This window comes from Corapipo altera, unplaced genomic scaffold, assembly GCF_003945725.1.
Source record: "Corapipo altera isolate COAL_440 unplaced genomic scaffold, ASM394572v1 104, whole genome shotgun sequence".
Lineage (NCBI taxonomy): Eukaryota > Metazoa > Chordata > Aves > Passeriformes > Pipridae > Corapipo > Corapipo altera.
In genome coordinates, this window is record NW_020884920.1 from 424,655 (window position 1) to 440,168 (window position 15,514).

Sequence of the window (15,514 nt, forward strand, 5' to 3'; positions counted from 1 at the left end):
GAATAATTCATCTGGCATATTTACTTTAATTAGACTTGTTCTCTTCCATGTTCCAAACTTGTTTATCAAGAAGAGGGATCCCTTTTCTGACAGTGAATGCTAAACTGCCGATAAATTCTGGAAATTTCGAGCAGAATCAAAATAGTTACTTTGAATCCGAAACCATTAAAACAGATGGCTAAGCTCTTCCACGTCTGTAGGACCAAGATTTGACCTAAGAAATCCATGTGTTTATGGGTGATGTTCCCTCTGCCCCTCCCTTTGCCGTGGCCGTGATGCTGCTGATGTTCCTCCCGTGCTCGGAGCCGCCCGTGGCAGATCCTACCCACAGTGGGTACCTGTCCAGGCCCCGCGGATGGGCCGAGTGCCTTCGGTAAATCGTGGATGTTCGTGCGGAGCCGCAATTCCCAGCCCTGCCCGCACTCTGTTAAACCCGCCGTCGTTATGGCCACGGCAGCGCCGCCGCACTGCGCCTGCGCGGGGCCTGAGGGCCGGCGGGGGCCGTGAGGGGACGGGGCGCTGCGGGGACCGAGTGGGGGACAGGGCTGTGGCACCGGCTGCCCCCGCGGCCCTCGGGAAGGGCTCGGCACTGGACCATCCCTCGGGAAAGGCTCGTCACCCGGCCATCCCTCGGGAAAAGCTCGGCACCGGGCCGCCCCTCGGAAGGGCTCAGCCCCGGCCGCCCCGCGGACCCCCGCGCTCCCACTCGTGCCCCCCGCGCAGGTCCCGGCGCTGCCTCAGGGGTGAGGATGCGGCGGTGGCCGAGGCTGCCCCTGCCGGCCCTCGCCACACGGGCATTGGGTTCTTGCGCTGCTTTCACTCAGTGAAATGAGTGCGAGTTACTATTGCAGCTGCTCAAGCAGTGCTGTAACCTTCAATTAGCTCTTAACCGGCGAAATAACTACAGCACACAGTGGTTGCGCTGTATGGCGGTTCAATCTGCAACTCGTAACCTGGGAGGCAAGTTAAATCAATAGTATCAGTGCAGCTGTGACTTTTAAGAAACTTGCCAAACTCATATCTTTCAACTTTTCTGCATAATTAAATCTAGACACCTAAAAATGGAGTAAAGATGGAGATCTCCGTGTAGCAAAATTAAGTCTACTGACACCACTTCCATCAGGATGGTTTTGATGGATGACTTGGAGGTAATTCCCAGGCAGTGCTCCCTGTTAACCCTGTGCCTGCCTGCCACAAGGTGACACAACTGCCTTGAGGAACTGCTGTGACAGAAATAACTTAAATGTATGCACGTATAATAATTACAGAAAGATTGATAATTTTTTGTGTAGTTAGCTGTGTTTTGAGGGGTTTTTTATCAGCTTGTTTTTAGGGTAAAAAAATTTACATCAGACAGAAGTAAATTTTCATTTTTCAGAAGGAAAATACGCATTGAGACAATTCAGCAGCTATGCCAAAGGGCAAGAAGAAAGATGTCAAGAAAAAAGATGTCAAGAAAGACAGTAAGACAGCAGACAGCGAGAAGGCAGAAGAATCTGTACATACTCCTGATCCTGCACAAGATATTACAGCTGAGAGTGGTTTAACAGGGCTGCCAGATTTGCAGAGTGATTCAGTGAATGCCGTGGGAGAAACTCAGGCAACTCCAGAGATCCCAGAGGAGGAAGAGGAACCTCCAGTCCAGCCTGTTCCTCAGTACCGTGAGGAGCCTGTTCTTGCTCAAATTATTGTAAAAAGGTATGTATATATACTTGTTACAAATACAGCAGTGAAGTCAAGAATTCTCACTTAAGTATCTCTGCTGTACCCAGGGTCATACAAACACAGGTTTGACTCTTGATTTGAGGCAGAGAATTGGGTTATTCACTCCTAGTAGCAGTGACACCTCATGAGACATACATGTAGAATTCTGCTGCCTTCAGAAGGATGCTCTTTTAGCTTGTCCATTTTTGGCAAAGTTTTGTTTAAATATGCAGACAATTGGTGAAGAAACTATAGTTATATCGTGTCATGCTTAGATGTTGCTGCCTTTTACTGTTTAGGGCTGCTCATATCCCTTAGAAATATCTCAAACTGGAGAAGCAGGCAAATGGCAATGTTGACAAAATCCTTTAGTATTTCAAGAGGACTGTATATAATGTTTCACATAACAATATTCCTGGTTGTAAGCTAGTAAAGGCTACCAATGTGATTTTTTTCTTAATTGAAAGAAATATGGGTCTGAGGCAAGACAACAGTTATGTGAAATATTGCAAGGAAGGTTCAAAAAAGTGGAAATTTTCTGGTTTGTTTTTCTACACAAACACAACAGCTGACCTTTGTGTAAACCTTTAGTTTGCTTTCTTTGTAGCTATGAAGGTGAACAAGTCAATGGATTGTATGAGGGTGAAGGATTTGCATGTTTTGAGGGAGGGGGTACTTATAAGGTGAGTATGTAATTAAAAAAAAATAATATAGTAGTGGACCAAGTTCTATCTGTAGAATAGACAGGCTGTTTCTTTTAAGGCGGGTGGAGGTTGAACTTTCAGAAGCATTGAAAGTCAGCATTAAACTTGTTGGGTTTTGGCATTAAACTTGTTGGTTTCTGGCATTAAAATTCTTGATTTGAAACTAGTTATGGGGGAATTGATATGTTATTCTTCTGAAGTCTTATGGTCACTGTGGGCTTCAGCTGGGGTAAGAATAAATTTGCAAATGATGCCATTCTCTTCATTTTGAAGGGCATGTTTTCTGAAGGGTTTATGCATGGACAAGGGACTTACACGTGGGCTGATGGAGTGAAGTACGAGGTAAAGTACAATTTAAGTTATAACTGAACTCAATTACAGCCAATGAGATGTGCAAACTGAAGGAAAGTACCTCAGTTGCAGGAATTGGTACAGTACAGGTGGCAACTGCAGAACTGTGGCAGTGACTTCAATCACAAGCCTGACTTCTCCCAGATAGTTGGGGGACACTCTTAGTTTTTTTTAATGTTGTAACTGAATCTTTCAGGGAACATTTGCTAAGAATGTGCAGATGTTTAATGGCCGTTATACATGGAATGATGGCGTCTATGAAGGATCAATCAAAGATGGAATTAGGCATGGATTTGGATTTTTCAGGAGCAGAACTCGTCCTATTTCTTACCTTGGCGAGTGGTGTAACGGCAAAAGACATGGAAACGTGAGTAAGAACCAAAGGAGAGCAGGGGCTTGGATGGTACCTTCAAGAACAGCAAGTGTTACTGAGCAAAGGTTTTACAAAAGTGTTTTGTTCCGTTGCATGGCCTTATGCTGTGTAGAGAATTGTTTTCCCTGAGGATTTTTTTCTGAAGTTGTGAACATAGTTAACTCTGTAGAGCTACTGTTGGAAGGGAATGGGTCAGAAAACCAATCTGCCTCAGAGTGAGTACTGAAATTGTTGCCAGAGTTAGTTCTCTTCAAGTATTTCCAAGTGGTTTGAAAAACATGGTAGACTTTGATGTGATGTAATACAATTTTTCTTTTGGTTGCTTGGTGTTTTTTAAGTTTTTTAACTAATATTCATCAAAGGAGGTTGCTTTTTTTATTTAATTCTATCACTTCAGTTGCTTTCAGTACATCATCTCAAAGTGACTAAGTATTAGAGCGTGATTGCATGTGTCATGTAATTTGTATGTGATGTTTTATTCATGCAGATGAATATTTAGGTTTTTCAATGGCCTGTGCTGTTTGTTTCAGGGTATCATTTATTTTGATGAGGAACATGCCTCTTGGTATTCAGGTGAATGGGTCAATAATGTCAGAGAAGGATGGGGAATGAGACGGTAAATGTGATGAAAACATACTTCATGTTTTTATATTTCATGTATAATATCATACAGTTTCTCCCTTTGTTTAAAATGGATACAAATGCTGTCATTTCATACTACTGCAGTAGAATAAAAGTGCTTTATAATAATAAAACAGACCTTCTTTATAACTTATATTTTTATGTGCTGTATTTCTATTGATCATTCACATAAAAGAACATCTAAAGACAAAATCCCAGCTCAGCTTTGGTAAACCACAATTCAGTATTTAAAACCAAACACGCTGGATTGATTTGAACAGATGGAGCTGCTTTATGAATAATGACTTATGTGTAGAATTACATATAAAGATTTTTACTAGCTATGGCAAAGACTCTTTGAAAAAAAAAAAAGAGCTGGTTAATGTTTAGTGGTTTGTAAGTTAAAAATAGTAGGCAAACGGTGGCTACAATCAAACCTCTGTATCTGTGCCACAGTGAGTCAACTTCCAAATTAATAGTTATATTTAGCAATAAATTCTAAATTTATTAGCAATGAGATTTTGCATAAGCCTTTCACAAGATCAGCTGAGAATTTAGGATGAATAGTCATTAGCTGTTATTGTTTTCTTGCAGCTACAAGTCTGGAAACACCTATGAAGGTCAGTGGAAGAAAAATGTACGACACGGACATGGAAGAATGATATGGTTGGCAGCTAAACAAGAGTATGTAGGACAGTGGGTGAATGGCATCCAGGTATTAATTGCTTCCCTGGAAACCTCTCTTCAGTTCAGCATCTGTCCACTGCTCTAGGAAAGCTGGATAGGGAGTTTTGTGCGATATCAAAGAAGCTTTTTATGTTTTTTGTCAGTTGAGATAGCAGAAACATGCTCTTTATTGTAAGTTGATTCTCATGTTAGCAATATTCAAATTGTTAAAAGGCTTTTGACTTAGTCTTATAAAATCATAATTTAACTCCCTAATGGAAAATAGAAACATTTTTCAATTAAAAAAAAACATTAAAAGAATTTAAGTGTTTGTGGCTATATTTAGCTTGAGATATTACTTCAGCAGTAAGTACATGTGATAATTTACTTCACCATCACCTTTAAAATATTAGACCACACTGTTTCCTCTTGGAAAAGCATTAAGATGGAAGATGATTTTTGTGGCATTTTCTGTTTCTTCTGTTTATTATTCTGCTGGAAAAAGAATGTGAGCTACCTGCTTTGTCTTTTCACTCTGCTTAAAATTACCAAGGAGTCCAGCTTCTGGAACATCCTGGCTCTCAGGCACGGTGTTCAGGATTACAGGCAGAAGGATTCAGGCAGGAAGGGTGGCTTTGGGAGTCCTGTTATAGAGCTTGCTCAAGTGTGCATTGATTCAGTGTATCCCCTGGGTCTTCTCCCGGGCACCTTTGCAGAACAGGGTTCTGTGACTGGTTTGAGGTGCTGCAGCAATCACCTGGGGACCTTTATTTCAGGGACTCACCCGGCCCTAGAGCAACAGCAGCTCTGCTGGGGATGTTTTTTTCTAAACACACGGATTTTTTTTCAGCACGGATACGGCACCCACGTGTGGTTTTTCGAGAGAGCTGCTCTGTCTCAGTACCCTCTGAGGAATGAATACGTGGGGGATTTTGTGCGAGGGGAACGACACGGGCACGGGAAGTTCATCTACGCCGGGGGAGCCCTGTACGAAGGCCAGTGGGTTTGTAATAAGAAGCACGGCAAGGTGAGTCCTGACAGAACTATGGACAGCAGCAGAGCAGACTGTTCTGCCCTGCACTGTGCATCTCCAGATTCCTGTGCAGAAAACCCCATTCAGTTTGCAGTGGGGATGGAATCCACCACAAAGGGCAGGGAGTCCACTGAGAGCAGTAGGAGTCCCTCCAGGGACCTCTCTGGGCTGCAGATTGACTCTGTGGTCAGGTGTGTGTTGTGTGTATTAAGAAATACATTTCCCTGGGGAGATTGTCAGTGCAATCTTGAGTTTTGCAGTGGTTGGTCAGTATTTCACACCTCCACTGTGAATTAATGGATTTCAAGCTGTCCTTGCACAGAGTTCTCCCATAAAACAGATCTTTGAAAAAACTATGAGTGCCACATATGCAAACTAAGAATTGCAAACAAACCTTTCTATGTGTTTTTCTTCAAAATACTTTTCAAAATCAAACAGATACATAGGTCTCATCCCAGCAGTGTACTTAGTTAACAGGTGACAGAGTACATTATGAAAGAGGGTAGGAAAAATTATTTTCATGTATTTTATCTCATATGTTGCATTTTAGCCAAGATTCTGAAAAGGAAGTTTGACTGAGAACATTAGTGTTATTTTTATGATCTTTGTTTTGTGTTTATATTAAGATTAATTCTGTCTGTAGGGCAAGTTTATCTTCAAGAATGGTCATGCTTATGAAGGAGAGTTTGTAGATGATCGTCTGGTAGTTCTTCATCTTCCAGTGAATGCAGTGAATGCAAAAGAGCTGAGTGGCATTGGCACTCATTCTGTCATTGGTAAGCAGCTTCACAAAAAATATTTCACTCAGTTCACATTTTGTTGTTCCATTTTGCTATAATGTGAAGCTGTTTGTACTTACTCAAGAAGCAGACAAATTTCTTCAAAGAACTTGGATAAAAATGGGAATTATCTTAATAATTAATGACTTTTACTTCCATGCTTTATTTCCTGCATGTGACACTTTGAGTTGAGTGACACAACCACATTCCATCTTGTGATGTTTTTGGAACACTGTTGTCTGAAAGCTTCATAACATATGTAATATCTGCATTTCCTTTTGGCTAGGAGTTGGTTTGACAAAAATACCCTTCAGTTGTTATGCTGTTGATTATGAAATCCCTAGTCCTCATTATAAAGGAATCCATTGATCGAAGTCAGTAAGATGAAAAGGAATAATATGTGTTTTATTTTTCTCTGTGTGCATATTTATATGTTAAACTTTGGTTTAGTTTGTTCTAATTTATTTTATTTGCATGGTAGAAAATATCACAGTCATTAATGACTTGGAAAGTACTTCTATCCTTGGCTCGGATATTGAGTTGGATATATCTTCACTGCTTGACTTGTTCCCAAGGGAAGAGAGACAGGAAGAACTGCACCAAGTAAGAGTCTACTCTTTGATGTTTTCAGTTTTCCCCTGCAGTGTCTTTCATACTATTTTATTTCTGGTTTATTTGTGTTAAAGTAACTCTTTCCGTTAAAGAATTATTTGAAAATCTGAAGGCCGTGAAAACAGAAAAGCAAAAACAGTGAATAAACAGTATTTCCTCTTCTGAGCTTCCACTAAAAAGCAATAAAAATAGATTAACATATCTGGAAGGGCATTCAGCAACTGCCTTTAACCACTCTGAGGTTTGTCTGCTGACAGAGGATAATTTATTTTTATCAGTCACCAAAAGCCATGTATTTTAACTACTTTAGAGTAAAGCTTTTGTGAACACTTAGCTGGGGATATGCTCTTCCAAGTTGCAAGGTCAGAAAATTACCTGCCCAGTTACAGGATCAATACAAGCTGATCTCTGCTTGCTCTGAGATGATGCTGAAACCATATCCTGCTTTATTTAGGTAGAATGTGCCGTGTTGAGGCACATGATAACGCTGAGAAGAGACTACAACTTCTACAGTGCCTTAGGCTACGTTCATTCTCCCGACAACACTTTCCTCATGACTAAGCTCCAGTTCTGGAGGTTCCTGAAGGACTGCCGGATTCATCACTCCAAAATAAGCCTTGCTGAAATGGATCGGGTGGTGGCAGGTTTGTACTTCCAGTGGCTGGGGTCTGGAATCCAGGAATTTTAGTAGTAAGCTGTGGAAAGCTGGAGTGGCAAGTTCTAGTGGTAGCTTAACTGTGGTAGTTAAGTGGCCCCAAGTCAGTACCTCTGTGCCTGTGAGTTCTCAGGGGATGCATTAACGCTTCTCCAGGCACTTCTGATCCTTAGGTGAGAAAACACAAAATTAAAATACAGCCTTAAAAATTGCACTGAAGAGACATCTGTTCAGAAAATATATTCACCCCTAATCTTGCCATTACTGTTACCTGTAGTTTTCAGAGAAAGAGACTTGGGAGAGACAAATCTTTTTATTTTTCATGTTCTTAACTTTGGTTTGCCTGTAGTATGTTTTTTTTTCTTCCCTTTAGACTTGCAGTGTCCCTAGTATGTGAAGAGTTTAACTCCAGCTTTGCATCCCCTTTTATTTCTATATATGCTGAGTGGATGCATTTCTAGAAAGAGAGAATTATCTAAGATCCAGCTATAGGTGGACAGTTCTCCCTTGATCTGCTTGTTTGAAAATGGTGCAGTGTCTGCTTTGAGTCTTTCAGGAGTGTTATTGCCTGTGATAGGCAGAGATGGAGAGGATAAGAAAGGCTGACAGATCAATGTTCCTATAAGGAATGTGAGATGTGAGCATAATAAAGGGTTGTTTTTCAAAATTTTCAGGTGGTAAAGGGCTTCTGGAGATCCATTGTCCACACCAGCTATTACTGTTCAGAACATTTTTATCTTACCTTATTCATCTGGCATTTCATATATATCATAAAAAGCACAAGTAAGTTCCATCTTTTAGTGCAATTTATTTCAGTGTAATCAGTTGGAATCTTCCCAGACAAGAGTATTTTTGTTTCACCTGTAGAGTGAAAGGTCGTTCTCTGGACGGGTGTTTCTCAGCAATGATGTCCAGGAATGTTATTCCCACTGCCTGTTGTGTCCAAGGTAAGCCATGGTATTCCTTCAGTGCAGAATTCATCAATCAGTACCACATACATCACTGTTTTATTATAACCATTATTTTTTACCAATTCCTTTTAAAAGGTATCTTATTTTCTGAAGAAAGACACACTCTTTTTGCCATGAGCTACATTGACAAATGCTGGGAGATATACAGAGCTTTTCACAGCCCGAATCCCAAACCTCCCTTTGAACCCACAATGAAGATAAGGCAATTTGTTTGGATGTTGGATGTAATAATCTAATTTTTTTCTGTTTTGTGTGATTAGATGTGCTTTATTTGTTCACTTTATATGGGCTTTTTAGAACTGTGGCTTCTGCACAGCTGAAAAGGTAGGGCTGATATTATTTGTGCAAACTGTCCAACAGACATTAAAGGGATGGTTGTTCTACAGAAATTATTTTTATGCATTTTTTCAGGATTGAATTCTAATTTTGTACTTGATCATTTCAAATGATCAAATCTTAGACAAAAGTGTTTTAAGGGAATATAAATATTTTTTTCTGGTCCCTCCTGTGTCCCCCTCCACCCCATCCTATAAAATGAATAGATGAACATGTCTTATTGTTAGAACTCAAAGACTGGCAGTTATTGAAATAACACAGGAAAGCACTTCAATAATGTATTTACTGCAAGATGAACGTGAGATTCTTTACTAAAATTCAGTAATTTAGGGACAGATCAAAATTACTCTGAAGCTAGGGAACAATTCCCATTACTGTGCCTGGGGTTTGGGTGACTGTCACTTTATAAATCCAAGCCATTTTTTCATGAAAAAAAAAATCAGATGGCAAAATCGTAATTTTTTACGTTTTTGTTTATGAGCTTTCCACAAGCTCTCTTTTAACTCTGTTTTTGCAGTCTAAGGAATATTCCCATTGGCTTCAGTAGGGCCAGAATTTCACTGTGTTGTTACTTACACATGTGGAAATATCATTTGAAACCACTAGAAATGTTGGTACTGGCTTTCAAGGGTAGATTAGGTCCATGTGGGAATGCCTTAAGTGCTGTTAACATGTAACATTTACTCTTACCCAGGAATTGAAACTTATCAACAAACAATTAACTGTTTCAAAACTTGTGAAAATATTTGTCAAAGTTGGTGCCTCACCACGTGGTAGGACTGGTATCAACATGGAACTGGAGGTGTGTATGGAAAAAAACATAGTTCATAGCTACAGGAACAATTAAAGTTGCTTTTAAAAACTGCTGCAAATGCTATCCTACCTGCTGGAGCAGGAAGAAAATGGATTAATTTATTGGAAAAAAAAAAAGAAGAGTACAAACTCAGGCCTCTATTTTTGTCTTCCTTTGTTCTACCTGTACCTTTTAGTTTAGTTCATGTACATCTATATTTTTCTTAATATCCTACTCTTTTTAGTACAGTCTCAGCATACTGGAGCATCCAGATAACTCCTTAGGAGTGCCATAGCCCTCAGGGGGAATTATACCATTTCCAGCAGGCTGCTGCTGGTGGTAGCTGTGTCTGTGAGGCAGCTGCCTGACAAGATGTATGTTAGTGATTACACAGAGATCAATCTCTGCACTTCCAGCTGCCAAGGCTGTTAAGGTGGATCAATAATTAAGATCTGAACCCAGTGATCCTGAAAATTTGGTGATTCAAGAAACCTGATTAGTGCCATGTGAAGTGCTGCCACCTCAGTGAGGTTGAGTAGTGACTGTAGAAGACTCTTGTGCTCCCCAAGAGTTGGCCCAGTTTGGAGGGTTCTCACCCTTCAAGAATTAGCAACAGTCTGTAGTAAATTGCTCGACTGAATTTGTTTTAAACAGATAAACTGAACACACATAGTAAGTCTTACCAAGGGATCTGTTTTACACCCATTCTTGGGGTTTCTTGAAGCATCATGTGCAAGTAAAATATTTTAGGTAATAGCTGTAGTTGTGAGTTACTTTTTAGAGAAATTTCTTACAGCTGCAAATAAAACAAAAATCTATGCAGCATTTTAGTTCAGTATTGCTTGTATAAGCTGTAACACAGTGTATCACCTCTTAAATTTTTTGAGCTTTGGCTGTTTTCAATTTTTCTTCAGAAGAAGAGATGTTTGACTAGTTAGTGGAGGCCAGTGAGACTTCACAATGGCTTCTGAGTTCTTTGCTTGCTAAGTTACACATACCTGTTACTGAAGGAATTTTGCAAAAATGAATGAATTTAACCATTGTGTTTCTTTTACTCTAGTTGGTTTTTCTGGAATTTTTTGAAGCTCTTCTTGAATGTGCAGTGGTGTACGTTACCCATGACATGGTTAAGGAGCAAATAGCTCATGAGAATCAGAACAGAGCTAGCTTTAGATTCAAGAACTTCTCCAGAGAAACCTCAACTTTGTACTCAGGATATTCTCAGGTAAAATTGATGCAGCCCTGTTAAATATTATTATGTGTCCACTTAGAGGGCAAAGTCAGGCCCTGCAAATATTCTGTTTCCTGAACGTAGAAACCAATTTCCCCTTTTTGCGTAAACAGTTGTTTGATTGGGTCCTTCTGCTTTTCCTGTTTGTTGCTACCTTACATTGTAACATCAGTGTGGACAGTTTTAACACATTTGCACGTTTTCCTAGATAACTATAAATACATATAAAGTACTTGCAAACCTTCTGAAGGGGAACTGCCAGATTGCTTGGCTGGTGGAAGACATCTCTCCTACTTTAAGCTGAATGTCTAAAATGGCATTGCAGCTGTTGTAGGTAGCAAGCCTTGCTGTTTTCTAGCAGTTAAGCTGTGCTCTTTTCTCCTTTTGCTAAACTTTTGAATAAGGATTTTGGAGGTCATAAGATGCTGCCTGTGACACAGGTACAGTTTGGATGCACAGGGTAATTGAAGGCATGAATTAGAATTGTTATTATTTGGAATTATGCACAAGGTGAAAGTATTTTTATTAATTCCAAGAGCATTCACAAATACCTAATTTCACAGTCTCTGTAAGCCAGTAGTGCCACTGTACACCACCACTTCCCATTCCTTGGCCAGCTGTTCCCATCCTATGGACCCATTCCCTTGCATCACTGCAGGCATTGGCACAGTTGCACAGCGAAGTGGTCCAGTTAAAATAGTCAGATTTTCCAAGACCAGAAGAAAATCTTAATTTAAACGTACTGAGGGTAAAATTCTTCTTGTGTTTACATTTCATTAGTGCATATACAGCAGAAGTACAGTTGGTGCAGACATAAGCAATGACATTTCTGAGGCAGCTGAGCTGTGCACTCAGGAGCAGATGAACAATTGTATGTAGAGCAACATGTGAGAACAGAGGAACATCTCTAAGAACAGGAGCTTTCATTCTCTGTATTTCTGTCTTTCCCTACCTCTGAAATAGGATAATCCTGCTTACCTGGCAGGTATCAGAGGTAAAGTGTTACCTGCTAATATTTGAAAATGTGAAACACTATTGCAATTTAAATGTTTTGAGATAGGCATGATTGCAGAATGCATTTGGTTGGCACAGTGCTTTGGAGATGGGAATTTGTATGACTCAAAGGGACATGGGATCTCACTTTTTAGTTTGAACACAAGCCCAGATGTTTAGTAACTGAATTTAAAACTTCTTGCCAGCCACTGAGGTCTCGTGAAGACAAAGAGCAGTGTCAGCATGCATCTCTTCTGGGTGAGTACTGCAGTTACCATGAACATCTGTAAAAATAGAGGTGCTAGAGGAGATTCACTCTTTCTGAAACCTTCAAGACAATTAAAACAGAAGATGATCATTGAAACAGCTGATGTATTGCAGTTACACAGGGCACCTCATTCAATTTGGCAATTATGACAAGGTTTATGTGTAGCTTTCCATACCTCCTGCACACAGAGAACTGGGCAGGTTTGAATCTCTGAATTTTCTGTGCTTTTTAATTAGAAGAAATCACTTTTTCCTTAACAATAACTTAAAAGTCTTTTTAAACCTTAATTCTTCCTGTTCTATCCCACTCATTTGGGCATGGAAACAAGAGATTGAACTCTGCACTGTTGCCTTCATTATAGACAAACTTTTCATAATTTCAGAAGCATTTTAACCACAAGTCTAGCTGTCAGGTCAGGGGACAATCTATATTTGTTTGTGCTGAAGATCAAACTTGATATTTAATGCACAGAATTAAAGAGTGAGTTCTTCTAATTTTCTTTCTTTGGATTATCAGAGACTGTCCTCTCATTTGCCCCAGCTTGTGCAGACAGCAAAGATGATCTGTCATTGTCCAGCTGGGATGCAGGAAAAGAACCAGATTCATCTTCAGCAAAGGAATTGGGAGGTAAAGCAGTCCTACTGATTTTTTTACTAACACCCCCCAAAAAAATCCCTTGTAGCTCTTGAATTGTGAAATTTTAATTGTATATGCAGATTTCAGCTTGTCACAAGAGGGCAGTAAATGAACATTTATTCTTGAGGAAGATTTTTTAAAAACTTAAAATATTTTTAAAAAGAGAATGAAACTTCATAATTAAATCAGACATTTAAGTATTTATTTAAACAGTTTCCCTGATTTTAAAATGCCACATTTTATTTGTAGGGCATCTAGAAACTGTAATTTGTATTTACTCCATGAGAAGCTCAATCTGCGAGCCTGCTCATTTAATGTCTTGGAAAAATAAAATATATTACTGCTATGTCCTGCTTCTTTTACTTAATATAAGAATTATTCCTAGTGGTGTGCCACCATTAGCTGGGATAAGATGCCTTATGTCAGGACAGGCCAACATTCATGCAGAAGAGACATCAGTAAGAGCACTTTTTTATGTTGATGCTTGTAACTTTTTTGTACCATCTTCTGGCTGATTAGCAGATCTCATCTGGGTTGGGGTTTTGTGCTTGTTAAATGTTTCCTGCTGATAAAGAACTCAAATCCAGGAACATAGGTAGACAAGGATCTTTGTGTGGTCATCAGCTCTTTCACTGAAATCTGATCACTGAAAAGTTACACATCTGGAAAAAATAGTGTTTCTTCAGGACCCTGAACTGGGCCCTGTCCTGTTTTCTGACAGCTCTGACAACTGGACATTTGCATTCCGTCCTCTCAGGTGGTCATTTGCTCCTCCATTCCCTGGTGCCCAGGGGTCACAGATCCTGAACTGTCATCAGGTCACTGCAGAAGACAGGTCTAGGATTGAAGGGGAGTGTCCACAGTCTTTTGGTGCCATTCCCAGGGCCAAGTCAGTCTGAGGCCCCACGAAAAGGGCCATCCCTTTCCCATGCATCATTCCAAGTGTCTCTGAGCTGCCATGTTCTGTACGTGCAGAAGCCAGTTTGCCATTGCACTGACACGGAGCTGAAATACTGCAGTCTAAAACACATTTGAAATAGAAGTGCCCTGCTAAATAAGCATGTTTAATTTACATGTTGCAGATGAAGCAAAAGAAGACAAAACTGAACAAGATGAGAAATTTTGTCTGTGGATGTATCAGATGGAAATCTTTTTCACAGCTAAACTCTTCCCTGCTTACCAGCAGGAAAAAGTGCTGAGGCAAAAAGTAGAAGAAAAGCAAAAGGAGGATGTTGAATTAGCTGAGCTGAGAAAGATCAAGGATGTGGAGCTGGCAAAGTAAGTGTTGAATCTTGTCTTGCAGTACTGTTATCTCTTATCTTCCTCTAACAAAATTATTGAAAATGAGAAATGTGCTTAAGAAAGTAGTTTAGCTTACTGGAACTGGAAAACAAACTCATCCAGGTGTAATTAGTAACATAGAGAATGTAACTGTCTGGAGTAACAAATACAGGCTGCTTTCAGGTTACAGAACTCTTAACCTCGATATTTCCTGACAAAGACAGTTAAGACATGTTTGGACTTGAAGTGGTGATCAGGCAGACTCTGCCTCTCTCTGCTAGGACAGTTCATCCTGCTCGGACTCTGACTAGGGCTGGCCAGTATAAATCTGTCTCCCCCCTCTTGCAGTACATTAAATTCCAACTTTGTCCACTCAGACTCATTGCTGAAAGAGAAGCAGAAGAGGTAAGAAGACAAGAAGCAGCTGCAGCAGAAAAGGCACGTGCCTCCCAGGGTGCAGATGCTGAGGAGGCAGAGGATCCTGTCCCACAGGAAGTGTCCCCGCGGAAGGGAAGCAGAGCGCGCCTGGCAAAGGGGGAGGCACAGAAGGGAGGGCCCTCTGCAAAGAAAGATGCCCACAGGAAAGACTCCTCACAGAAGAAAGAGGCCCAAAAGAAAGCACCCTCAGAGAAGAAAGAGGCACAGAAGGCAGCACCTGCAGGTAACAAGGGGCCTGCTAACAAGAAAAACAAACCCTCTGGTAAAAACCACTGAAACTTCAAACAAGTTCTCTTCAAATAGAAAAAAACCCCAAACAAACCAGAACAACAACACTTGTAGGGAGCTGTAAACATTATAAGACTGTATGCACAAGAATTGATTTCAGAGGGAAACTGTCTGTTTTGCACCAGGGTCTTGGGCAAATTACATTGCACTAAACTATCAGATAGTCACACAATGATGCAAATGAACACAGGAAAACAAAAAGATGCCCTTAAAAGTGTAACAATTATTAGCTTTATTTTCCAGCAAAATATTCACATAACATATCAGAATGGAATGGTACAGATGAATTCAGACTGGTTTCTAATTAGCTTGCACATGAACATGTTTAAAATTTAAAAATTTTATGGTCAGAGTTTACAGATTTTAGTAGAAATTTTGATTCTTACAAAGCAAGTATTGCTTTACTATTGTCATTATTCCAGTCAATAATATGACTAATAACTTCTCATGTTGAACAAGTGCCTGACATTGACATCTTCAATAAATCAGCCCTTTGCAGATCAGTCCAAGAAGAAAATATTATTAAACTGTGTTGCACAAAGTTTCTTCACTTCTTCTGTTAATAAAAAAAAAAAAGATACTTCAGTATGATATTTTTACAGAAACCTCCTCAAGAGAAACCCTGGGGATTGTCACAGAGAATATAACTAAATTCAAACAGAAAAAGCCCTATGAGTTTCTAACGTAGAAATACACTTAATGTTACTCTGTCTTCAGTAGGAGAAAGTCAAGTCTGGCATCTCACCCTGTCTGAAAGGTGAGTTGTATTTTAAGTGGCTGC

General features: G+C 40.0%; 2 protein-coding genes across 6 annotated transcripts in view; one reads left to right on the forward strand and one right to left on the reverse strand.

Moving 5' to 3' along the window:
- On the forward strand, positions 1 to 14,823 carry LOC113953361 (radial spoke head 10 homolog B-like). 4 transcript variants are annotated; one of them, XM_027656427.1, is made up of 20 exons: positions 1 to 113; positions 1,377 to 1,698; positions 2,312 to 2,387; positions 2,682 to 2,750; positions 2,956 to 3,126; positions 3,663 to 3,748; positions 4,348 to 4,468; positions 5,270 to 5,446; positions 6,096 to 6,228; positions 6,713 to 6,834; positions 7,298 to 7,487; positions 8,173 to 8,281; positions 8,363 to 8,445; positions 8,545 to 8,693; positions 9,500 to 9,607; positions 10,659 to 10,823; positions 12,029 to 12,080; positions 12,607 to 12,717; positions 13,809 to 14,004; positions 14,385 to 14,823. In XM_027656427.1, the coding sequence occupies exons 2-20, from the start codon at positions 1,412 to 1,414 to the stop codon at positions 14,719 to 14,721; spliced, it is 2,742 nt and encodes a 913-aa protein (XP_027512228.1). In that variant the 5' UTR covers positions 1 to 113; positions 1,377 to 1,411; the 3' UTR covers positions 14,722 to 14,823. The 4 variants fall into 4 exon arrangements, with proteins under 4 accessions (XP_027512228.1, XP_027512227.1, XP_027512229.1 ...); XM_027656426.1 differs by lacking the exon at positions 1 to 113 and adding an exon at positions 528 to 743 and having other exon boundaries at positions 1,379 to 1,698; XM_027656428.1 differs by lacking the exon at positions 1 to 113 and adding an exon at positions 528 to 743 and having other exon boundaries at positions 1,379 to 1,698; positions 8,366 to 8,445.
- Positions 14,185 to 15,514, reverse strand: part of CCZ1 (CCZ1 homolog, vacuolar protein trafficking and biogenesis associated) — a 14,359-nt gene continuing 13,029 nt past the window's right edge. Inside the window, exon 15 of one of the 2 annotated variants that reach the window (XM_027656431.1) lies at positions 14,185 to 14,392. In XM_027656431.1, the coding sequence (XP_027512232.1) occupies positions 14,295 to 14,392 (98 nt within the window). In that variant the 3' untranslated portion in view covers positions 14,185 to 14,294. Of the gene's footprint in view, positions 14,393 to 14,936; positions 15,290 to 15,514 lie in introns of those variants that run through there. The other variant, XM_027656432.1, reaches the window with a different exon arrangement.